Genomic DNA, 26935 nt, shown 5'->3' with positions numbered 1-26935 from the left:
AAACTTGGCTAGCTGCTAAACTTAGTACTCTATAAGCATTTCCTCAGTTATCAATTGAAAGCTTTTCTATGCCCGTCATTGCATGAGTATGTATTTCGTGTGACAACTATGCTCAAGGACCCCACTTGAAAATAACAGAATCGGGAATCCGGAGGGCAATTCTACGCTTTGCTCGTAAGGATAGCTGGAGACCCGTCATCAAACTTTTTTCATTTTTTTTTCACCATTATTCCTTCTGGACTTCCTTCCCCCTGGAAATTTCCTTCAGGGATTTATACTACTTGCGGACGAAGAAATTCCTCCTGCAATTCCCACCAGTTTTCCTACAGGAATCTCGACTTGATAAAATCCTGCAAGAATGCTTCCACTATTTTTTTCTCCGAAGAATGTCCGGGACAAACAATTTTGTAACAACATCCGAAAGAATCCAAAGAATTTTCTTGGGAAAACTTACTGAGTTTTCAAATGAAATCACAAAACAATTCCAAAAAAACAATCCCGATAGTTTCTGGAATAATTCCTGAAACTAATCTGGGACAACTGCTAAAGATTCTTCAAAAAAATCAAAGATTGCTTGGGAACTCCCGGAGAAATCTTCCAGGGATCCTATGATGAATTTTCAAAGCAAATCATGTTCAAATGAATGACAGAAAAGATAAACTTGCGGGAGATTTTGTGGCGGAACAACTTGAAGAACATACTGAACAATTACTCAAGGTAAGCTTCTGAGGGATTCCTGGAAGCACCTGGAAGACCTCCTTTTTAGAACAACTTGCTAAAGAAAAACAGTAAAACTTTCTTTCGCGAAAATCCATGAAAGTTTCGGACTCTAGCGGACGTCCGTGCGCATCGCTCCTCATCATACCTGCTCCACTAGTATAAGTACTTTTTCGCGGAGTTGATCCAAAAAATTAAATATTTCCCTTGCTATTTTATTTACGCCGGAATTGTTCTAAAAAGAAAAACAGATTTTCTGCAATTTTTTTTATCTATACCAAAGTGACGTTTCACGAAATAGCAACTCTGTATGAAAATTTAGCAACCCAGTATGGGGCGGTAAATTTGGAAACTCACCGCTAATTTTGAGTTGCGTTCTCATTTTACATTCCCGTTTAGATACCGCCGGTGTAAAAGTGGGTCTCTATAAAGGGCCCGGAAATAGCGACAGGGACCCAGATGGGGACTCCCGTGGAGGTGCTCTAATCAAGTTTCAGACATAGTAACAAAATAATATTTTATTTCAGGTTGTTTTTTCGATTCAGTACCATTGAAAAGAAGTGCGCTTTCGATTTTATGGTCAAATGTTGTGAAAAAAATAAGGTTGAACACCCGGCCATATAACGTAGTTCAGGGAAATAAATCGAAAATATTGATTACCACAACATCTAGGATGTCCACTAAATCGATTAGTATTTTTGTCCAAACTATTGATTAATAAAATTATTGATCGTAAAAAATATGATAAGCGGTGAAAATTTCGTTAAATCATGCATTTCAGTGATATATTTCACTGATTGCGAAATGCTTTTCCGTTTTTAATATGGCCATCCTGGAATTTGATCAAAAAAATTTAGCTTTTATAGAACACCGTCATAAACTCTTCGCAATACAAACATTCTTATGGGGGTAATTCATTTGACCATATCATGATCAAAAATTGTAGCTTTATTCGAGCGTTGAAAATTGGATTTATTACGCTCTTCATCACTACCATAGATCTGTTCATATGGTCAATAGGCATTTGACGTTTGAAGCATTTTTCAGCAGATTTATGGGAAGTTTATTGATAGCAATAAGAGCGCCAATAAAACTGAGCAATCAGCTTCGTGATTGCTGTCATAAGAATTAGATAAATCCAAGAAGCATGGAAATTGTTACTTGGGAAAGCATTTGCATTTCATGATTTGGATATATTATTGATAACAAATGTAAAATGCATTCGAAATTTGTTAATTCATAAATGGTATTGAATTTAGGCTGTGAACCACTCCAGCGAATCGTTTAACTTTTAGTTAAGATTTGACAATTCGATGGTTATTATTTTCTCCGTGGTTAAAAATAACCTTGCTCCGGAGCATGGTTAGATTTGACCAGAGTGTATGTAATTAAGAGTGGCGACATGTGCCGCAGGTCTCCTGCTCGTTTGGAACGCGATTTTGTATAGAGATGAGTGACGTTTAACGCTCGCACACTGATGTGCAATTCGGCTTGTGTAAATATTGCCATTTCCAGCTCTCGATGGATTTTTGGGAAAGTCATAGATCGCACTTTGAGCAGTGATGTCAAATATTTTACAATATCTATTATTATTCCAATATCTATTATTAGATTTGACCAGAGTGTATGTAATTAAGAGTGGCGACATGTGCCGCAGGTCTCCTGCTCGTTTGGAACGCGATTTTGTATAGAGATGAGTGACGTTTAACGCTCGCACACTGATGTGCAATTCGGCTTGTGTAAATATTGCCATTTCCAGCTCTCGATGGATTTTTGGGAAAGTCATAGATCGCACTTTGAGCAGTGATGTCAAATATTTTACAATATCTATTATTATTCCTAGAGGCCTGAATAAGAGAAACGCGGATAGGTATGTGCCGCCAATCGAACCGTCAAAAACAGCAGCCAATCGAGCAGGAGACCTGTCAAGCAGCCAAAATATTGGCTCAAATACTGAAAACGGCCAAATTCGATTTTATGCAATTTTTAAATAAACAAAATTGAATGTATTTTACATTAGTTTGCAATAATATATGCAAGTCATTTATAGATTATGAAATAAAATTCCATTGTTTATTGGATTCTATTGTTAGGTGGTGTGGACACATAAAATAGCGGATTGTGAGATTTTGTCTACATAAACCATTTCTTCCTTTTCATGTGTTGTTCTTTGATGAAGAAGATTGAATGCAGTGTTGGCAGAGTCATATTTTCTATCCGCGTTTCTCTTATTCAGGCCTCTAATTATTCCAAGCTTCATCTAAATGCATGAAACTTGGAAATAACCGTCTGATGTACCACTATTGCAATTATTGTAATATGCTTCCGCAAAGAATTCAAATTATAACTAACTTTATAGTAGCGAAAAGATTAACTTTCACTACAAATCATTATTTTTCTAGAGTTTGATCAAACAAATGTACTGGCAACCCTGCCGAGCCCACGTGTTCATATGAAAACATAAACAACTTTCGTTGGCGCCAACCCGTTTCACCCGATTCATCAGCCCGCCAACCGGGAGAACAAAGGATTTTGACATCTCGCACTTATGCTACGTTTTGACAGGGCAAGTGAATTGAACAACTCAGTTGAATTCAATTGACTTGCCAAAAGTTGAACATGTTCAACTTTCTTTTCGTTCAAGTGAATTGAATTAAGGTGTTTACACGTTCAGTTCGCGTTCGATTCAAGCGAATTGCTCAATTCACTTGCCTTGTCTAAACGTAGCATTATGACTATCTCGCACTTCTGAAGTGCGGAGTCCAACGAGGTGGGAAGTGCGCAATACATGTTTGTTTTCCTTCTGCTCATAACCTCAAAATTGATCGAGTCATCACAATGGTTGCGAAGGAGTCAAAAAATATATGGAAATATACTCATTTTTACCCAAACTTTGGTGAGTAGCATCATCTAGGAGTGTTTGTTTTCCTTTTATCGCCACTCACACATTCGGACGTGAGAATCTCAATGGGAATGACAGATGAATTTTGTTCCAATTCTGACAGTGTCGCCACTCTTAATTACATACACTCTGGATTTGACAAATTGGCGCCAAATCCATTTTGTTCCAAATAACTATCAATCAATCCATCAAAAATTTTAACTAAAAGTTAAACGAATTGGGTTGTTTAGGGGTATATATGTTTTTACATATTCTGAGTCTGCATAAAAAACTGAGCCTAACCCCAATTTTTCAGATTTTTTGGAGCCCCGGAACTATTTTTAATTTGCATTTCAAATTTATATGGAACTAAAAATTTGCTCTTATGCTGCATGGGCCAACTGTCATTCTATGAATGTTAGTGTCATTCTATCGAATAAAATGGCTTATTGTTTGCTGTACAGAAATGTAAATAAAAGGTTTACAAACAAAATAAAAGTATATTGGAGATCAGCAAAGCATGCTCTTTATGTTAAACTATAAAAATCCTCATATTTTTCTTTGCTAAACAACCCGATTGCTACGTTTTCAGCACGCTACTGACATCCTATTGTTTAGCCCATCGCCAGATCGTAGCCAGGATGTCATGGGCTATAGAGATGAGTGACGTTTAGCGCTCGCACACTAATGTGCAATTCGTCATGTGTAAAAACATGTTTGTTTTCCTTCTGCTCATAACCACAAAAATGCTCGGGTCATCACAATGATTTCAAAAAAGTCCTGCTCGTTTGGAACGCGATTTTGTATAGAGATGAGTGACGTTTAACGCTCGCACACTGATGTGCAATTCGGCTTGTGTAAATACATGTTTGTTTTCCTTCTGCTCATAACCTCAAAATTGATCGAGTCATCACAATGGTTGCGAAGGAGTCAAAAAATATATGGAAATATACTAATTTTTACCCAATCTTTGCTGAGTAGCACCATCTAGGAGTGTTTGTTTTCCTTTTATCGCCACTCACACATTCGGACGTGAGAATCTCAATAATTTGTTTTTATACTGCGTTTCAATGATGACAACCGGCTATGTCTATTGATGATGATGACACCGCGCTTATCACCGGCTCGGTTTTCAGTATTTGTGGCGCAGTTTTGGCTGCTTGACAGGTCTTTTGCTCGATAGGCCTTTTTACGAGACATTTAAAATCAGCTGATTTTATCGTCAACTGACAGTTCTTCTATGAAAATGACAGCTTCGGGTTTGCAGGCCTGTTCAGCGGTTGTAAACAAGTGCAGTATCGGCCGTGTCACATGAAAAGGACTATTAGCTGCAATTTGTTGACGGTTCAATTGGCGGCACATACCAATCCGCGTTCCTCTTATTAAGGCCTCTAATCAAAACTATGGGATTGTGGTTCAAACAACTATTTAATAATAAATTTCCAATTATTGGAATGATTCATTTAGATGCCCTTCCAGGTAATTTACAATAAGCAATGAGCATAGATTCAAATTGTAATCGTCAAATGTGTGTATTTAGGAACACCTTTCTATAGAGGAAATTTCGATGCAATAATCACAAAGGCAATCGAGGAAGCTAAAATCTACACAAATAATTCAATAGTAAATATGTCGACGTAAGTTACAATCCTTTTAATGACAATGAAGAATTATGTTATCTACAGGATGCTGTTATTATCGAAAATATGAATGATGTTCCTTATGTGCAACGGCAATGTTTTGGACCCGAAACTGTGGCTTGCATGACTAAAATTGCAAGTATAATTAGAGAAACTGTTAAGCATATACCTTGTGGGATTCAGGTGAGTTGATGTTAAGTAGACATAAAGTTATGTTAGCTTTTGACAGGGCAAGTGAATTGAGTAAAGGGGTCGTACACTAATTACGTAGCACTTGTGGGGAGAGGGGGGTTTGGCATTTTCTTATGTTCCTATGTACTTACAGGGGGGAGGGGTGAAAAACCCAGAACAAATGCTTACGTAATAATAAGTGTACGGCCCCAAAGCTCATACTCCACAATTTGCGATAATGGCAAACATTTGTCAAGTTTATACGGACCTCTATCAGAATTATTAAAAATCGACATGGACATCAGGATGACTTACGAAATATTTTTCATTGTGACAATAGCGTACTGATAGCTTAAGTCACTCGACTTAAACGCGCTTTGAACATCTGAACACCCACCCACCGCATCAAACCGACGGCGGCACTGAATACGCATATTTCTATTCGTGTGTTTTGACTGAAGATCTCTACTCGATCTGTTCGTTTCATAGCGGCAGATTTTGCTTAGGGGTCGTACACTAATTACCTAAGCACTTATGGGGGGAGGGGGGTCTGCCATTTTTCTTACGTTCCATATAAATAAAAAAAAAATGATTTGTATGGGAAAAAAATCTGACATGGGGGGAGGGGGGTCGAAACACCCAGAAAAAATGCTTACGTAATTAGTGTACGGCCCCTTATTGATTTATCCATTGATTCACTTGAATGAAAAAAAAATTAAACACGATCAACTTGCGGCATATTGGTTGAATTTCTTTGATCAACTCCCTTTTTGAAATGTAGTATTAAGTGAGGAATCCTTTCCTTCTATAATTGTAAACGTCGTTAATTGCCTATATTCTGGGGATTAAACCACCCGACTAGGGCATTAATTTACAATGTTCTGAAAACTCATATGTGAATATGTCATTATGTGGAAGATATTGATTTGAAAAATGTATTGGAGGTAACCACTTCGATGGGACTCGAACCCACGACCCTCAGTACACTAGACTGGTGCTTTAACCAACTAAGCTACGAAGGACCTCCGTCGGCCTTCGCAACCTAGCGGCAACTGAATGAGCTCGAGATTCCCAAATTGGACGCGTAGTTAAATCACTCGCAATCCATTTGTCAAGCCAACACTTCCACATGTGTATAGTACACGACACACGTGCACATTAGAGGAGCGTGAGTATTTAGAATGTCTAGCGCTACACACATTCACAGAGAACAGACGTTGAAGCTGCACTCGCTATGTTGTGATAATTTTTTTTACTGTTCATTTTGAAATAACTTTGGAATGTCGCCGTTATCCCGTGCATAATCAGCGCTAGCGTCATCAAGAAATGCCACTGTGCGCTAGTGTCGTTATGCATGCAAGAGTATAGCAGCGCCATCGTGTTGTCAAAATGAGATTGTGAGTTGCAATGTCGACGTCGTTGGCGTTGCGGTTCGGTTTGTTTGTTTACACATGTTTTGCAAGAAATTTTGTTCGAGCCTCCATGTCTGTTCTCTGTGACACATTCTTCATCAGCAACTGTACTGATCAAGTGAGGTTCTGTGAGCTATTTGCCAGTCGGTCGGCTCAGAATCGACCGCATTGCGTAGACAAGAGCACGCAACTCAGGGTCAGTTCAATCAAAGTTAATTGCCTATATTCCGAGATTAAACCACCCGACTTGGACATTAATTTACTCAGACCCGACTGCACTGTATTGCTTCAATTCTGGTAATCCAATTAGCGTGAAAAGGACACCAGGCTACAACACTTGACTCCAGAATGGATCGTACTAGCGAGCAGTACAGGGACCGCAAGCGATGTAAATCTCGAAACTCTGCAGATATTTTGAAGATGAACCCAAGTTGCGTATTGGCCTTAGAAATAACATCACAATGATGAGCTTGGAATGTGAGCCCACTTGCAAGCTTAACGCCCAAATTTTGTACATGGCTTACCCTTTGTAGGGGCTGTCCTTCGATGGTGTAGTCAAAAACGGTCACGAAGGTCATTAGGCCGAATGGTCATTAGGTCGAACGGACATTAGCAGGGATTGAATCCTAAAGAGAAAGAGCAAGTCTCTCACTTATCATCTATTTATACATATACGATATGTAGCATACCGCGAGAGACTTTTTTTGCAAGCTGTCATGATAGAGAACTGATTCGGGAGGCTATACCCAATGATAGATTTTTTTAGAAACCTCCAAATGCGGGGAGCCAGTCTGATGATGCACTTCAACTCGTTCTACACAGCTGTGCAGTAATCAACACGAAAGGAGCGAAAACAAAGCGAGAATCCCCATTTTTCTGTGGGGGCTGCCTATCCTATTCTGTTTTTTCGCACTTGTATACAAGTTTGATAAATTTGTTATCATGGCTTGTTATGATTCGGAACAGTTTTTGCCTCTCTTTTATCGCTGTTCGTTATCTATTGAGAGCGATTTCTGCAAACCCTGGTAAGTAAAAAATGAGAAGTTGTTTCTTCACCGTACCCCTTCTTCCTTCTCCCTTCTTGCATCTTCCTTCTTCTATCTGTCTTCTTTTTCCTTCTTTCCTTTTTTATATTTCGCTCTTCCTTCTTCTTTGTTACTTATTTCTTCTCCCTTCTTCCTTCTTCTTTTTGCATTCTTCTTCCTTCATTGTTATTCTTTCTTTGTTCTTCCTTCTACCCCTTCCTTCTACCTCTTCCTTATTTCTTCTTCCTTCTCCCTCTTGCTTCTTTCTTTTTTCTTCTTTTCCCCGTCCTTCTTCTTTCTACTTCTTTTTTCTTTCTTTTTTCTCCTTTCTCCCTTCTTTCTTTACTTTCTTTCTTGTTCCTTCTTTCTTTCCTCTTGTTTCTTCTTTTTTTCTTCTTCCTTCTCAATTATTCCTTCTTTCTTCCTACTTCTTTCCTTTTAATTTTTCCTTCTTCGCTTTTTCTCCCTTCTACCTTCTTCCTTCTTCCTTATTCTTGATTCCTCCTTCCTTCTTATTTCTTCCTTCTTTTTTCTTCTTTCTTCCTTCTTCTTTCTTACTCCTTCCCTTAGTCTTATTCCTTTCACCTTCTTGCTTCTTCCTTTTTCCTTCTTCTTTATTCCTTCCTCCTTCCTTTTTCTTTCTTCCTTCTTCTTTCATCTTTCTGTGAAGGAGTGAAGGAGCAACTCAGCCTTCTTCCTTTTTCATTCTTTTTTCCTTCTCCCTTCTTCTTTCTTCCTTCTTCTTACTTCATTCTTCCTCCTTCCTTCTTTCTTCTTCCTTCTTCCTCCTTCCCTCATCCTTCTTGCTTCTCCCTTCTTCCTTCTTCTTTCTTCCTTTTTCTTCTTCCCTCTTCCTTCTATCTTCTATCTTCTTTCTTCTTCCTTCTTCTTTCTTCCGTCTTCCATTTTCCCTCTTCCTTCTTCCATATTCCTACTTGCTTCTTTCTTCTTCCTTCTTACTTCTTCCTCCTTGTTCCTTCTTACTTCTTCCTCCTTTTTCCTTATTCCTTCTTGCATCTTCCTTCTTATTTATCCCCCTTTTTTCTTTTTTTTTCTTCCAACTTCTTCCTCACTTCGCACTACACGAAGCGTGCGATTGGAAAGGTATGACCTAAACCACATAATGAAATCGGTAGACATGCCCAATTTCTCCAATCTGGCAAGTAATATTCCATGATCGACACGATCAAAGGCTGCTGATATTCGTCTACACAGCGTCGACTTGAGCACCAGAGTCTATACTACGTAGGCACACCGACATGTAGGTAGACATGCCCAATTTCTCTAATCTGGCAAGTAGTATTCCATGATCGACACGATCAAAGGCTGCTGATATCCGTCTACACAGCGTCGACTTGAGCACCAGAGTCTATACTACGTAGGCACACCGACAGGAAATGAACTAGATTCGTTGAAACCGATCGTTTAGGGAAGAATCCATGATGGTCGTTGGAAATGTAGCGCTGGCAGTTTGCAAACAGAGTTTATTCATCGAAAGCGTTCCAACTATATATCTTGATTTTTGTACATCACTAGTGTAGTTACATATAGGTGGATATAATGGAGAATGGTTATTAAATATGGAGAAATACTATCTTATCTTATTTATCTTATCTTATCTTCTATATACATAAAAAAGAATTTGTCTGTCTGAACCTTATATACTCCGGAACTACTTAACCGATCGGCGTGAAAAATTTGTATGCAGAGGTTTTTGGGGCCGGGGCAGGTTCTTAAGATGATTCTGCGATCGATTCCAATAAGGTCGATGTCGTCCGCAAAGCCCAGGAGTATATGCGACCGTGTGATGATAGTGCCGTTCCTCTACACGCCAGATCTCCTAATAGCGCCTTCGAGTGCAATGTTGAACAATAAATTCGAAAGTGCATCTCCTTGCTTCAATCCGTCTAAGGTCACGAGGTTGACACTTCATCTGCAATCCGAATACTTGATTTCGAGCCATCCAGCGTTGCACGTATCAGTCTAATCAGTTTCGCCGGAAACCCATGTTCGGAACATTATCTGTCACAGCTCATTTCTCTTCACTGAATCATACGCTGCTTTGAAATCAATGAACAGATGATGAGTCTGCAAGTTGTACTTCCGAAATTTATCAAGGACCATTCGCAGGCTAAACATCTGATCCGTCGTTGATCGGCCCTCAGGAAAACCTGCCTGGTATTCGCCGACAAAGGACTCCTCAAGCGGTCTCAGTCTGTTAAACAGGATACGCGACAGGATTTTGTATGCCGAGTTCTGAAGGGTGATCCCTCTATAATTGGCACACTCTAGTCTGTGCCCTTTCTTATAAATTGGGCATATGAGGTCATCCAACCAGCCGGCAGGCAGTTCTTCATCCTCCCATATTGTTTGCATAATGTGGTGGATTGATTGATGCAGCTGCTCACTTCCGTGTCTCGCCCGGGATCTCGTACCTCCCAGCAGCTGTACTGTTTTTCAGCTCGTTTAGAGCCTTCTATAACTCGTTCAGCGTTGATGGTTCTACAGCTTGACCGTCGCCGACTATGTCCATCCTGCTCCTTAATACACCTTCATTTTCACCGTTCAACAAATCTTCGAAGTGCTCCTTCCACCTGGCTGCCACCATAGTCTTATCTGTCAGCAAATTCCCCTCTCGGTCATTGCACATGGTGGACACTGGCACAGTCTTATGCCGCGCGTCACAGTTGCGTAAAACCTCCGCATATCGTTTCTATCCATGTTCTCCTGCGCTCCAGCTATCACACTCTCTTCGTGTTGCCTTTTTTTCTGCGGTGGATTCGTTTCTCTTCTGCCCTTGCTACACTGTACCGGAACGAGTACGACCAACTAGCATTCGACTCCTAGCAACATTTTTCACGTCCGTCACTCGCTGGCACTCCTCATCAAACCAACCATTTCGTTGACGTCGCTGTGCAGTGCATAACACTTCCTGCGCTGTTGTAGTCACAGCTTCGTGAATATTTTCCCATAATCTGTTGACGTCGCCAGATCCGGTGGCATCTCCTATCCGCTCGTCTAGCTTCTGGTGGTACTATTCAGCAACTCCTTCAACTGACAAGCGTTGGATATTGAAACGCATCGTTCTGTTGTTTCGTGAATTCATGACGCTGGAAAGTCGCGCCCAATTTTTTGCAACTACAAGATAGTGATCCAAGTCGATGTTCGGACCTCTGAAGGACCTTACGTCTATAACATCCGAGAAATGTCGTCCGTCGACCAGCACGTGGTCTATCTGTGAGCAAGTGTCTCCACGCCAGGTGTGTTTGCGGATATTCTTACGTGCTTATTGCCATCTCTCTAGCAGCAGCAAAAGTTACATGCGCATTTGCATCCCCGATGACAATCTTTACATCGTGTGTTGGCCATGAAGCCAACTCCTCGTTCTGCTCTGTCATCGCCGCTATAGTAGATGTGGTACTTGAAAAAAGTGTTCGCTATGGGATCCACCGCCCGGAATTCACGTTCTCCAGTTCTGGTCCACCGTATTTCCTGGATTGCTGCCGGGTCTGTTGCCGTTGAATCAATCCGTTTGCTCTACTTTTGCCTTTCTTAAACTGTAGAATCTTCGGTAGGTTTCCTTACCAGGGTTGCGCTACCTACATCGCGTTGTATTCTCGTTGGTGACACGATGCAACATGCTGTGCACAGTTAAGTTTAGAGTCCCTCGCTGGCACTCGGACGATGATCAGCCGCCCCTAACATGGAGAACAGACGCTCGATCAGATTTGCAAATCCCCCCATCACTGTCACCATACGACCATAGTTCCCACCGGGGTTGGTTACCCGATCTTCCCTAAAGTTGCTCGTATCCCGGCCAGCGTCACGAGGAGGTAGGGATGGGAGTTGCTGGGTAAGATACTAAGGACCGCAAAATGGGGTCTATTTTATTCCTTCAGGTACGCGAAGTACCAATGGTACGCTTTACCCAGCATGTGCCGTGCCAACTCGACAACTAATCAGAGGATAAATCAATTTTAGGCGAAACGAAGTTCGTCAGGTCTGCTAGTTTTGAAATAAAAAAAAAACTTTATAATCGATATTGGTAAAAGAAATTCTTGTGACATAAAAGTCTAATGACGAAATGTCTTCTTCTTCTTTCTTGATCGAAGTTGTCAGCTGTCAACTTCTGTTGTTGGCCCGGTAGCAAAGACCATATGACCAGATGCAATTCGTAACGTTCATAACGCAATGCACTTTATGCAAAATGCACTTTTTAACTTTTTTGTTCTGTTTTTGTATTTATGACATTTGTGACTTTTGTCATAGATTCAGATTAGTTTGTCGAACGAATTTGATGACTTCTGAGTAAAGCTCTTTTTGTTTAGTTTTATAAAGCTCTGTCAAGCTAGTGAATTTTGTTCCAAAACTATAATTTGCTCTAATAGTATCATATACCGGACATCGCAGAATTGTGTGCTCTGCGGTTTCGGGAACATGGCAAGTATCGCAGTTTTCGCTCTCTGTTAATTTCATTTTTCCCAGCCAGTATTTGGAGAAATCGTGTCCTGCCATTAATCTGTTTGTGAGCCGTATGTCTGGTCCCGACATGTCTGTTTTTGTGAACCATGGTTTAGGTCAAAAGATGGTTGTATCTCATAGTATTTTTTCCTCTTTTCAGCTGAATATTGTTGGTACCAGTTTTCGGCTTTCTCCTGTTTTATATTTTTCAGTCGAAATTGTGAATCGATACGAAGAATCCTATTGCGGTAAACTGGTGGATCGTCGCAAGTGAGTCCTAGTTTGGACAGCTCGTCTGCTATCTCGTTCCCATTTAGGTCAGTGTGACTGGGTACCCATTGTAGAGATGTATTCCGACGGTCGGCGATGCATAGTATTTCAGCTAGTATCTCAGGTCCGGCTCTGAGTGCTTGGACGTCTTCTAGCATTTCGCAGGCAGTTCTGGAATCGGTGAGTACTACGACGTTGTTCATTTCCCTTTCTTCGATATATCCCATTGCTATCCGAATAGCCAAAATTTCCGCTGACGTGATACTCGTTTCTTCTTCTAGTTTGAAGTACAGTCTTTTCTTGTGTGCTTCCACATACACGCCTACAGCACATCTCGTTCCAATCTTGGAGGCGTCCGTGTAGATTCTCTGTTTTTCTTTGTAGGGTCCATTAAGCAAGTACAAAACCATTTGTTTAAGGTTTCTTGGATTTGCGTTCTTTTGCTGCCAACCATTCCGTCAAGGTATGCATGTATTTCGACATTTTTAGTCTGTATTTTGGTGATTGGAATTATGTTGTTGAACATGTTCTGATGTTGGAAATATATTTTTTCTAGGTATGAGTACTTGCTCATATCGTCGTCTTCTGGTCGAATTAATTGTTTGAGTTGTGCAGCTACTACGTTGTTCCTCTCGAAGTATCTCGCTATTTCTTTCGATGTGACGTACGCTTGCCTCAGCTCAATTGGCTCTTCTCCTGAAATTGCAGCCAAGGTGTTTAATGGCGTAGACCTGGTGCATCCTGTCGCTTTCCTCAGAGCCATATTGTTCGCGGTAATTATTCTTTTCCGATTCGTTGCGCTGGCATTGTTATGTATCATGCACCCATATTCGATTGTGCTCCTTACTAGCGCTTTGTGGATTTTGATCATAGTTGATGGGTGTGCCCTTTTTAATACCAGTTAGGACTTTAAACATATTCGTTCTATCCACCACTTTCTTCTCCAGTTCTCGTATGTGTGGACCGAAACTGAGGTATCTATCCATAGTGATTCCTAGGTATGGGTGTGTACGTACTGTCTCTAATTTTTCATTGTTGATTTGTATGTCCATTTCTTTATTGCTGTTCTGGAATAGTATTGCTTTTGTTTTAGCTCCGTTGATCTTTAGCTTCAGTTTCTCTGCTATTGCAATGAATTTGTCTACTGTATTTTGCGCCTTTTCATTTAGCTCTTGTAAATTCCTTGCTGTTACAAGTATGCCGAAATCGTCGGCGTATTGTACTAACTCCACATTTTCCTCCTGTATTTCGAAATGTCAGATGATACAGAAAAAATGATGCATGAGGAATGATGTCGTTCCAAACGATGAATTATCTATGCATCATATACTGCTGAGTGCGTGTACCAAGAGTTTGCAATTTTACAACAGATGCGAGACAATACGCATCGGCCATGGACCTTGAGAAGAATCTCTGCTCTGGCTACGGACAACCGGGTACCTTTGTCCGCTGGCAGTCAGAACATCGAGTCATCACTGGTTGCACTGCCCTCTGTTAGTTGGAGCGTCGAGGCTTCGCTGACGGAGAAGGGATAGTCGAATTGTCGAGTACGAAAAAGAAGCGCGGCTTGTTAAACCCGGTCGCGACAATTAGAAATCAACAAATGCTAGCCATGTACTAAAAACAGCTAAAAACCAAGTCATTCGGTTGTGATGTGCCCGAGTAGTAAACACGGACGGGAACAGGGTGTGTGGGTTATTTCAGTATAACTCCCATTGTCTGGCAGTGACATTATGGATACAATATTCATTAGTATAATTGCAAGAATCGTAGATCCGGGAGCTAGAAGGTGATAGCTCTATAGTAACTCCTATAGCCCGTTTCAAGAACGTATGCGTTCCGAAGCTTTTGTCCTATACAATAAGCCCCGCATGATTGCACCCACCCATATCATAAAAATATCTTGTGTGCATTCATGCTTCCTGAATCAAAATTGGATCCTTTTGATTCTGGCGCGGTTTGCAGATTTGAAGTTTTATCATAAAATGGCTTATCATTTTTCGGTTTGCGGATTTGCAGTTTATCATAAAATGGCTTATCATTTTTCTAAGTTTTCATGAACCGAACATGTTTGTTCATTTACATTGCGATTATCGCATTGTCACATTGCACAATGGTTCAAGAGCAGCCAAAACCTCAAAAATCGAAATTCGTGTTTCCGTCAAAATTATATTTTTCTCATTTTATAGAATACTTACGTGATTCAAATTCAAAATTTGAAGTAGTTCTGTTGAGTTTTGACTTTGTTACATCATTTTAAATTGAACATAAACGTAGATTTTCGAATAAAAACGCTGTTTGATAAGGCGTTTAGATCAGCATCGTACGGCTTCAATTACATCGCAAACCCCAATATTATTTCAAGACTGTCGGGATCTTAAATAGTATGTCTATGTCAAATATAGGTGACAGAACTCAATTTTATGTAACTTTGCATACAAAATTAGTTTAAATACTCACAATTTTTAGATTGAACTGCTCCAAAAGTATAGGCGCCGTTGAGTGGCCGTAATAATTCTACGCTCATTACAAAGCTTAAGGCAATAGCTTACTATTCATCACTATTTTGTTTTGCGAAAAGTTGCGATAAGCTGTCTTTTTAACGTTTTAGTTTGTAATGTGCATAGTATTTTTTGGTCTGTTTCTAACTGAAACCTTACAAATGCGTATTTTTTGTTCACAAGAACCATAAAAATGCCATTTTTTTAAATTATTAGATTGAAGCTGAATCGTTCGATATAATAATTTAATATTTAAAACATGTAATGAAAGCATTAAATGAAAGCTGAAAAATGAAATGATCTCGTAGCATAATTATTCAATGATGAAATCATTTATATACTTTTATTTGAATATTTTTATTGCTGTTTTAAGTGAAATAATTGGATAGAAGATATTACACACTAGGTTTCTTATTTTCAAAACTTTCTCCAAGGAAGGAAAAGGAAAAGCCTGTGTTTGTGCAAACACAATCAGTGTGGTCGCCGGTGCTGAGCTCTAAATGCTACCATCACTGTATTACCGTATTTGTTGTAACTATAGCCCATCAGTACTCAACACAACTTAGGACATCACACAGTGTATCTTTTGTTCAATAAAAATGTAAACATAATTAAACGTTTTAATCCGGAGAAGGAATGTCAATCCCAACCACTTGCGCGATCATAATGGTGCCGTGACCAGGATCCGCACGGCAAGGCTACCAGGAGTTTGCCGAACAAAATAGACCTGTGCAGGAGTTCATGAAATTCACTCACCCGATGGATTTTGACATTTGAGCGGGTCGTCTTCTCGAACAAAAGTTCATTTTGCGTTCATTATGCGACCCGCTCAAACGTCATAATTTCTTGGGGGAGTTCATTTTGCGTTAGTCTATATACTACAAATTCATCTCCTTCATCACCCGAATCAAAGCGCACGTCGTGAACAATGACTTGATATTAAACAATGCCTGTGCCGTATAAATGCCACCATCACAGAGCCTACTAAACGCTAACTATCATTACCGCTTATTCTGGAGCCAATTTGTATTGACTGGAAGTGAATGTGATATGTGCATCTAGCGGCGATTTTCTGGGGTACAAAGCGACCCTGACGGGGCACCTTGCCTCCCGTAGCTTCCAGTGTGCTTCAATTTCGGCCAACATGCCTGCCATGATGTTCGTCATTTCGTCTTCGATCGAGGCCCAGTGCGGCAAGTGATCTACGAAGTTCAACTCATCGGGGGATTTACATGGTTCGAAAACGAATAGGATACAGCGCGTGTTATAATCAGTAACTTTTATTTGACAAGTCTAATTTATATGGACAAGTCTAAGTAAATAGCAGTCGTACTAATTTTTCGCTCCTACAAGTTTTATACTTTTTCGCGCGTTTACTTCGTTATTATTTACAATCTATCGTCTTTCGCCTTCTCGAAGGATTAAAGCATCCGTTTTCGGTGCAAAGTTCAATTTGCTAGTGCTCTTTTCGCGAGGAAGAAAGTTTATATTTCCAAAAACGGCTTTGTTTTCTTTCCATTATTATCGCACGTCTACCGTAGTCGTCTTTCCCACCAAACCGTCGTAGCGCCGCTTATCCTTCGTTCCGGTAAATAGCGTGACAGGTCATTCGTTCGCTTGTTTACGTTCACCGCCGGCTGATATACGATGAAGAAATGCGACGGCAATCCTTGCTTCAATGCTTCTGCTCGCGGTGGAAAAGCGGAATGCATGATATGCCATAAACAATTTCATTTAAAATGCGTAAATTTGACCGGGAACCAGTTTAAGGCCATTCGTGAATGCCCTGGAGCTCTATGGCTCTGTTCCATATGCCGTAATAGCGATATCACAGCTGATAAACGCTCTGATAGTTTTGACACCGGGTACGCACTCATTCTCCAGCGTATAACATCTATTTTGAAACTCGTCGGCGCACAAATAGATGTTACCCGTTCCCTCTGCCGCGCCATCGGATCATCCTGCCCAAGACCCAGTTGTCATAACCCTCCAGCACGACCAACTCAAAGCGATTCACGAAATTTCAACGACGAGCTAGATCGAATGCAGTTCGAGTTTACTGAAGTGTTCAATTCGTTCATTAATGACCCAAAACCTGCTACCAACAAGCGAGATCGCACATCCAGCTCAACATCATCGTTCCCAAGGACCGATAAGAAAATGAGAGTTGATGTTTCAGTCGGTACCTCAGATTACACCGATATTATAGTCCCTCTTTTTGCAGACGCTGACGAATTTAATGCACAACCCAGCAATCCGCCGATCGCTGCATCAGCGAAACACACTCAACAAAGAATTGGCACCCTCACTTCTAATGCTGCCACCACCCACCAAAACGCCTCCACTGCTGCTGCTGCTTCTGCCAATGCCACCTCGAATTCCGCCACAATCAACAACGAAACTCCTCCTGCTGCTATTGCTGTTTCTACGATCAACCAAGCCTCATCCGCTCAGCTACCAGTTTCAACAACTCCCGCTCAGCTTATTGACCAAAACTCCGTCATCAATCAAGCCTTTGCGCCCCTGCCATCACTGCCATAAATAAGCAAACCCCGACTCAAGTTTATCCATCCATGGAACCAGCAAATCGATACACAGCACTACCTGCCATGCAACTGCCAAGCCAAATCACACCATCAATGAATATGCCGATTTTGTACATCCCTACGATGGATCGAACGCATCAAGCTCAACGAGTTATTCCTGCTGCATCTCTTTGTAGCAGCTCTCCCGCGCCCGCCGCCGCTGCCGCTATATCAGTCATACAACCATCCCGTCCTGCATCATTAAACCCACCAAGAATAATTTCGGTATGTGATAATTCGAATAGCGCAGTTCAATCTCGACAAGCTAGTATTGTTCATAGTAGCAAACAAAACACTACTGTAGGTAATGTAATCCACACACTCCCTATGCCTACTGTCCTGCCTACACTATCAATCGCTTTTCCATCGTCATCAGAAGTACCGTTGAAATGGTTCTATTTAACTAGATTCCAATCACATGAAGTCCCAGAAAATATTGTTTCGTTTATATCGGCAAAAACAAAATGCGACCCTCTCTCGATTAATTGCCATAAATTAATCCGCATGAATCGGGATATGAATGTACCATTAACATTCGTATCATTTAAAGTAGGTGTCCCTTCCATTGTTGAATCAACGATAACACCTGAGCATTTTTGGCCAGAAGGTGTTTCTATTAAGCCTTTCATCGTACGAGACATGTCAAATAACCGCCCTTTTTTAGCACCCGAGCGCCGCAATGTATCATCCCCTCGACGCCGAGCTGCTCCCCAGCCAACACGCCAGAAACAAATAATGTCACCCCTCGCATCTCCTCTCCCGCACCAGAATTCGAGACTTGCCTACCCAATTCCAGACAATCGTCGTCCAGCTCTACTCAATTCAATGCCCCAAATCAAGCGAATAATGTCGACAATGGTATAGATCACAAGCTATTGATTTATTATCAGAATGTTGGTGGCATCAATACTCGTATTTCTCGTATTTCACCGAGACATGGCTACGTGAAGACAAAATATCTACCCAGATTTTTGGTACCGATTACAATGTTTTTCGGCTGGATCGCAACTGTAAAAATAGTAACAAAAAAACTGGCGGTGGTGTGCTACTAGCCGTTCGAAGGAAATATAAAGCTCGTCAATTGTCCATCCCGAATTCTGAAGCGGTCGAACAAGTTTGGGTTGCTGTTAATTTTGAAAGCCACACTTTATTCATATGCGTTTTGTATATTCCACCGGACCGCATTCTAGACCAACATGTCATTGATCAGCATGTCAATTCACTTTCTTCGATATTGGATCGGATGCAACTCAAGGATAGTATATTGATTCTAGGAGATTTTAATTTGCCTAATGTTAAATGGATACCAAGTCAATCAGGCTATCTTTATCCCGACGCTTCCCACTCGTCGATCAGTTCAATAAGCTCGGTTCTCTTAGACAGTTATTGCCTAGCACGCATTCATCAAATGAATAACATTATGAATGAAAATGGAAGACTACTTGATCTCTGTTTCGGCAGTTCGGACGGCAATATTCGCTGCACGTTGATTGGAGCTCCTTCGCCTCTCGTAACGTCAACTTCACATCATCCACCTTTGCTCATAACTGCGAGTAGCGTCACGCCTTGTATTTTCTCTGAACCAGTTGAAAGCATCTACTACAACTTCAAAAAGGGTGATTATACTAGTATGAATATTTTCCTAGAAAATATTAACTGGCAGGATGTCACCATGAACATGAATGTCAACTCTGCTGTTATTACGGTCTCAAACATATTACTCTACTCGATTGATCAGTTTGTACCAAAACGTATATCATCTTTTCCTATGAATCCACCTTGGAGCAATAATCATTTAAAACGCCTGAAAACCCGGAAAAGGTCTGCCTTGAGGAAATACACAAAATTCAAAACGCACTATTACAAGGTCATATATCACTCCACAAATCGGCGTTATAAATATGTGAACGACAGGCTCTACTCTTCGTATCAACGAAAAATTCAAAGAAACCTACGACTTAACCCTAAAGGATTTTGGGGCTTCGTGGATTCACAACGGAAAGAATCCGGTCTCCCAACTGTCATGACTAATGGGCATATCGAACAGACATCTACTGAAGGAATTTGTGATCTTTTTTTGGAGCAATTCTCTGGAGTTTTTTCGAACCATCTTCTCAACGAATCAGAAGTTCAGCAAGCTGCTGCCAATGTCCCGTTATATCCTCCAGTTGGCCAACATCCTATTGTCACCGCCGAGTACGTCGCCGAATGCTGTTCCTCTTTAAAATCATCGTCTAATCCGGGACCGGATGGCATCCCATCAATCATTTAAAAAAAATGTTCCTCCAGTTTATGTCTGCCTCTATCAATGTTGTTTAACTTATTGCTGCGTACTGGAACTTTTCCGGATCACTGGAAAAATCCTACATTTTTCCTGTCTTCAAGAAAGGTGATAAGAAGCAAGTCAAGAACTATAGGGGTATTGCTGCTCTATGTGCAACAGGTTGATTCGATTTATACGGACTTTACAGCAGCCTTTGATAAAATCAATCATAAAATCGCCGTAGCCAAATTCGAGCGTCTCGGATTCTCCGGGCCTCTCCTGAACTGGCTTCAGTCATATCTGAGCAATCGAGAAATGGCAATCAAAATTGGAGATTGCATTTCATCCTATTTTCCGATGACTTCAGGAGTGCCTCAAGGTAGCCATCTTGGGCCACTTGTTTTTACGACCACTTGTTTAAACGACATCAATTTGTTGCTCAAGTCTTTCAAGCTCTCATTTGCCGATGATTTCAAGCTGTACTGGATTATAAAAAATCTCGATGATGCGTCGTTCCTACAATCACAACTGAACTTGTTTTCAAACTGGTGTGATTTAAATCAGATGGTACTCAATGCTGACAAATGTTCTTTGATGTCATTCTCCCGCAAACATTCTGTGATTAGCTACGACTACAAAATCGGTTCCACTAGTCTCCGGCGAGAATCTTCTGTCAGAGACCTCGGGGTGATGTTAGATTCTAAGCTAACATTTAGAGAGCATATTGCGTACGTAACTTCTAAAGCCTCTCGCACCCTTGGCTTTATATTCCGAATTGCAAAGCATTTCGATGATGTCCACTGCCTCAAAGCACTCTATTGTTCTTTAGTCAGATCGATTTTAGAATATTGTTCCGCAGTGTGGGCTCCATATTACCAGAGCAATATTGCTAGAATAGAATCCGTTCAACGCAAATTTATACGCTTCGCTTTACGCCGCCTTCCATGGAGAGATCCTTCAAATTTACCCAGCTATGAAGACCGTTGCAAGCCTATAGATTTAGAGCTCTTAACAGTCCGTCGCAATACTTCTCGGGCGATTTTCATTGCAGACCTCTTGCAATCGAGAATCGACTGTCCCCCACTGCTTTCCATGCTAAACATCAATGTTAGCCATAGGAATCTTCGCTCTCGTTCTCTCCTCTTTCTTCATGGTGCACGAACTAATTATGGTCACAACGAGCCATTTACTAGCATGTGCCGTATATTCAATAACTGCTCCATTGGATTCGATTTCCATTTATCTCGTAACACTCTCCGTACGAACTTTTCTCACCTTCTAAACGACAATCAGTAGTAGCTAGGCCTAGATTTAAGTTTATTGTTGGATGTAGTTTTAAGCCGAATTGTATCATTTGGATATTGTAATCTGTTGATGCATAGAAAAGATGAGGAGGTTTTGCGCCCGCTTGAGTGAGATGAATTGAATGAATTTCTAACTGTTCAACTCAAGCGGGCTTTTCCCTGCTTCCAATAAATAAATTTAAAAAAAAAAAAATTGAAGTCTTCACTTCAAGGCGGGGAGTATGTTCGATCAAAACATGATGGTCATTGCCGGTGCAGAGCTCTTCTGTCTACAGCACAGCTAATGCAGTGCCCATCTTTTATACGGTAGTTTTTACATCACACAACGTAGGATAAGTTGATCGTGTCTAGTCGTGGTCTTCCGTAATTAAATAAATATGTGAAACGTTTGTGATTTTTAAGTTATTGTCGTGCGGAGAAACCGAACCATTTCCTACCACCTGATTGATCATATGGTGCCGTGGCCAGGATAATCATCAACATCGGCAAGAATAAGATCTTTTGAACTACCAGCTGCGATAGTGTGGCCTTAACGGTAGCTATCCGGCAGAGCATCTTATACACCGTGTCAAGCTCATCACTGATACTGCAGCGTGGGGCTCTGTATATGATTTGGCAGGCAGGATGTTCATCTCTAAATGGTCTTTTCTAGCTGATTGTGATGGAGGCATGCGACAATTCTTCGATGGATTAATAATGAAGAGACACTTGATCATCGAAAAGTAAGCTGAACTAACATCAAAGCAATAACCAACAGTTGAAGGAAATCAGCCCGGGACAAACATGCCTGCATTGTTCTCGTCTGCATTTTGTGTTTTATCATCCACGATAGAGAAGTACGCCGACTTGGAATCAACACATGGCTGCAAAGTTTGTCCATTCACTTAATTCTGCAATGTTGAAGCAACTGCTTCAAAGCGGGGAGTATGTTTGTGCAAACACAATCAGTGTGGTCGCCGGTGCTGAACTCTACACACTTAAAATAAATCGCCGAATTCGGTAAAATTTTACCGATATCACAACAGCAGAACTGTTCGGTAAAAAATTTAACTGATTTTCGGTGATTTTGACAGTTGAGCAATGGAAAAATTACAAAAAATCTGTAAAATAAATTACCGAACAGTTCTGCTGTTGAGATTTCGGTAAAATTTACCGAATACGGTGAAATGAGTTGAGTGTGTAAATGCTACCATCACTGTATTACCGTATTTGTTGTAACTATAGCCCATCAGTACTCAACACAACGTAGGACATCACACAGTGTATCTTTTGTTCAATAAAAATGTAAAGATAATTAAACGTTGTTAACAATCGATCATCCTATGCTGGCACTAACATGCGCGTGTATGTATATCACTTTTTAGGCACTACTATAGGTTACACTATACATTTGCTTTGACCGCGATCACTGCTCCGGCTCTATTGTTCTACTTTTTGTGCCAAGTTAGTGCGAAACAGCGCACAAAAAGGCAGAGCCCAAAAGCCAACCGCACTGGACGACGGCCGAAATGAGACTCACGTGACGGACGGGAATAGGAAGTGCTGCCAAAATGGTCCGATACCCTAGCTTAATGTTGATAATAAAAAGTTTCAATAACACTGGCAAATTGGTGGAGACGGAAAGTCGATGAATATATAAAACTCAAAAATCCATCGAAAGATGAATGCGCTATTACCATTCAAAATCTTACATGATTTCGTGAAGGTCCTCAATTTTGAAATTTTCATTTTACACCCTGTAGCCAAGCCCAGTAGACGTAGTTTACGTCAAATAACACACACACACGCGGACACATGTATAATATTGTATACACACACACGACGGCTGCGAGCACGTCGAGAGCTTAATAGCTCAAAGGTGCAGTGGCGCTGAATGGCATGAGGAAGAGAGACAGTGAGCGTCAAAGATCAAGAGACGCGCAAACCGAATAAAAAATGCTTCAATGAGAAAAATGTAGCGAACTAGCTGTGCTTGCTAGAGGCTGAACACGTGAAGTGCATTAGCACAGCCCCCCTCCGAAGTATTGACATCCAGTAAGTCCCGGGGATGCAGACGCCAGAATGCTGTGGATGCTGTGCCGAGAAGCAGACGCCAACTGATGCCGATAAGCCGCAAACAAAAAAGGTTGAGAGAGAGAAAGGAGCGCTTTCCAAGAAGGATAAGGCCCGTATGTACCGTTGCCGAAGGAACAGAGGCGAGGCAATTATATTGTCAAAGTCGAGGGCAAAAGCTACGCCAATGTACTGAGGGCCATGAAAAGCAATTACAACAATAAAGCAATACTTCAGGGGGAGACTATTGAGAACTCTCACATTTATGCTAACGCACAAACAACTTCATAGGTGGTAACCTCACAACTTGTCGAACGCAAGCTACGACAGTAACCTAACAGTTTCACGTAACTCACATAGGGATAGGATACGAGCACCCCGGCAACAACAATCGCGTATGGTCCGCAACTACCTTTATATTCACATACTAAAGTAACCGCAGCCCGCCCGTTGTTGGTTGCCGAGTTAAACAAGGTGTTCACCGCACCACATGTATTTACTGCAGCTGCTGGTTTTGTTCAAAACACCACCATCGCTGCAGCTTCAACATAATCTGTTGAGCTGCAGTGTTCACCGCATTCCAAATATCCTCGTCCCGGCACATTCTCTCGATGAGGTTGTCCGAGGTCAAATCCATGTCACTGACAAGCAGCATGTTTTTTTTTTCGCTCAATACCGAATGGCGGGCATGCAAACTTTACATGTTCCGCCGAGTCCTCCTCACCTACACCCCAAGTAACACGGTTTGTTGTATGAGTGTAAAAAATACATTTTTCGAACATATAGTTTGTTACGTTTTGGTATAAAAACCAGCTCTCATTACTTTTACACGACCCAAACAGCGTAAAAATTGTCGATATTTTCAACATCTTCCAGTCGCAACCTTGTTTTTGATTGCACATTCACAAGACTAAACTTAAGTACTAATGATGTTTTCAATGACCGACTCTCAACATGGTTCTGTCAAGTTGGATACCAAAACAAAAATGTTGACCAACACGTCCAAAGAAATAAATTTTATACAAAAAGCGAATGAAAACAAGCATGCATGAAATGATGTATACCATTATAATGATATTAATAAAAATATACATACTGAATAAATAAATCAAATTTGTTTCCAAGTCTCGGTCGAAACCAGGAGGGTGAAACGGCTGTCAAACTACATAGATAACCCATCTACCTCACATCGTTTTTGGTACCCAGTTTTTGGATAGTTCACCCTAATAAATGGCATTATAGAGTAAACGAGTTCTCTGACGTAAGTGCCTATTTTCGATAATTATTGAATTATCTACCGTGATTTCGATAAAAACATGCAATTATGTTGATTTCTTGTACAGTAAACATTAGTATAGATGAAATAATGATCGATTCCATCAATAGAGATAATAAATCATCGAGGAAGATAGTCGGTGTTGACGGAATAGTCGGTGTTGGCGGAATACTTGTTATAGTAAAGACATGTTGGGTACTAAATTTCAACGCAAAACATGAACTGTTTGACAATTGAGTGATTAAAATGTTTGCAAAGGAAATGAAAGGTCCACCCAGCAGTAAAAATACGGAATGAGTTCATTTTAACTATTGTTATTTGAAACGAAAGACAGTGACTGATGTTGCATATGGGATCCCCAGCCGAACGGTAATAAAAGTACAGTTTTTTGACTTGTGCAATATCATTCGATAATTTATTCATTGATTTTGTTCGCATAAAAAATATATACATATAAAAAAAACAATCATGATCTTCAATCTGGTCATTTTAGGTATTACAATATTCGTCGCCCGTTCGCAAGAGGCATTTGATTCAACCCAGCTTCCAAATTCGGTTGAAATATAACTGGATCATCGCCGGCACCTGCTAATAGGTCTTGCTCCAAGCGTGCTTGAATCACTCCTACAGTATTGTCAGAGCCGAAGTCCGACCGAGTACAGATATTTCCGGAGGCATATTCGCGTCGTGTATCGTAATATGTGTTTCTCACATCCCGGAATGGCAACCGGCGGACTGCAGTGCATTTAGCTGTGATTGCATTTACAAGCTTGTTTTCATCAGCTTCACTAAGACACAAACTCGGTATCGCATCTTTTTTCAGTTTCCGTTTACCTTTCACTAGCAGGAAATCGTCATCCCTGAAGTGTCGAGAGCAAATTCTTGCATGCTCGCTGAAGAAGCAATCAATCCTACACAATACTTCCATCCAGCAAACGTTTCTCTCGGGATTCGTAGGAATTCTGTTGAGACACAATTGCGATAAGGAATAGAAAATATCATAAAATATAATTCTACTCTTACCTGTAGGTAAAAGAACCACCCTCTTCAATGCGCAAATGCATGTCGTTGCAGCAAGAGGCTATTAAGCACCGCAATATTATTGAATTGGCCACTTTCCACCATATAACACCGGAACAAAGTAGGAACTGGGTGACTTTACCATTTGTTGTTGTTGAAAAAAACAAAAACAAAATAGATCAAATCAACAACAATCGACGCCATGTTGAATCGATGTGAGGTAGGCGATATTTTGACGTCTTCAGTCCCCTGGTCGAAACATTATATGCGGCTCATGTTTCATTGGCTAACTTTTCATTTTACTTCTCCTAAGTTCATGCGCCAACGATTGGAGAAAAATTTAATTAAGCCAGAGCATATTTTTTGCAATTGATATGTAAATAATTTCTCGAATCTGCTAGAGAAAAACATTATGGCGAGTTCTTGATAAACAATAAGGTCGACGAAGAACGTTCATTGCATTGATTTTAAAAGATGTTGAAATTACGTTCAAAATGCATATTTTAGCTAAACTGCTATCATTGGGATATATATTCTGACAAAACAAATGTCAATAAGTGACCATGTTATGACCTTGTTCGTAAAATCTTCCTGTAGACATGTTTTATGTTGTGAGAATGTAAAAAAACAAACAAATGTCGAAACGGACATGTTATCAGCAAGTTGTGAGAATGTAGTATGAAACTTCTTCTCTAATCAAATTGCTGTATGTTTTGCAAAAACCTTTCAATAGCTTTCCTTGAACATAACATGTTTTGTATTTCATTTTCCCGACCATTATTCAACATTATTATTAGATCTTCGTTAATAATTATGTTTTCGGTGTTACTTGGGACATTCCGGGCAATCTGCAGGTTCTGTAAACCCGAACCAAAACTTCTTGAAACAGCCATGTCCAACAGCTGTGTAAGGTGGAAGTTGATCTGACCATGATTTCTATTGACCCAACACGATACATCCGGAATTAATCTGTGAGTCCAATAACAAGGCTGCTCTCTTGACACGTCTCACTTGCACCGAGTCCCTTTTTTTAAAGCACTCAACATCTTCCTCCAGAAGTATGTCTATCGGCATCATTCCAGCAATGACGCAAACCGCCTCATATGATATGGTGCGGTATGCGCTAGCGACCGGTAGACAAATCAACCGGTGTATTCTGACCAATTTCTTGACATTGTATCTAGCCTAAGTGCCTTGGACCATTCTGGTACGCCGGATAATAGACAATGCCACTTCCGATATAATCTTACGCATCTGACTATGTACCGCCGATCCGTTGGACATCATTCGTGATAATGATTTTATCGCTAGTGATGCCCTTTGGCATGCATAATCGACGCGGTTCGTAAAATTGAGC

General features: G+C 40.6%; 2 protein-coding genes across 2 annotated transcripts in view; one reads left to right on the top strand and one right to left on the bottom strand.

The window, feature by feature from the left end:
• Window positions 1-4918: 4918 nt before the first annotated feature.
• The window catches only part of LOC134211764 (uncharacterized), a 37286-nt gene continuing 15269 nt past the window's right edge, over window positions 4919-26935 (top strand). The window contains exons 1-3 of the mRNA XM_062688983.1: window positions 4919-5077; window positions 5139-5221; window positions 5284-5421. Coding sequence (XP_062544967.1) covers window positions 5002-5077; window positions 5139-5221; window positions 5284-5421 — 297 coding nt within the window. The 5' untranslated portion in view covers window positions 4919-5001. The remainder of the gene's footprint in view (window positions 5078-5138; window positions 5222-5283; window positions 5422-26935) is intronic.
• On the bottom strand, window positions 24960-25722 carry LOC134215944 (uncharacterized). The gene is made up of 2 exons (XM_062695017.1): window positions 25582-25722; window positions 24960-25520 (listed from the first exon to the last, which is right to left on the bottom strand). Exons 1-2 carry the CDS (start codon window positions 25620-25622, stop codon window positions 25055-25057), a joined length of 507 nt encoding a protein of 168 aa, XP_062551001.1. The 5' UTR covers window positions 25623-25722; the 3' UTR covers window positions 24960-25054.

The sequence above is a fragment of the Armigeres subalbatus genome, chromosome 2 (assembly GCF_024139115.2).
Source record: "Armigeres subalbatus isolate Guangzhou_Male chromosome 2, GZ_Asu_2, whole genome shotgun sequence".
Lineage (NCBI taxonomy): Eukaryota > Metazoa > Arthropoda > Insecta > Diptera > Culicidae > Armigeres > Armigeres subalbatus.
Note: the sequence above shows the minus strand (reverse complement) of the source record. Positions and strands in the feature narration are given on the sequence as shown.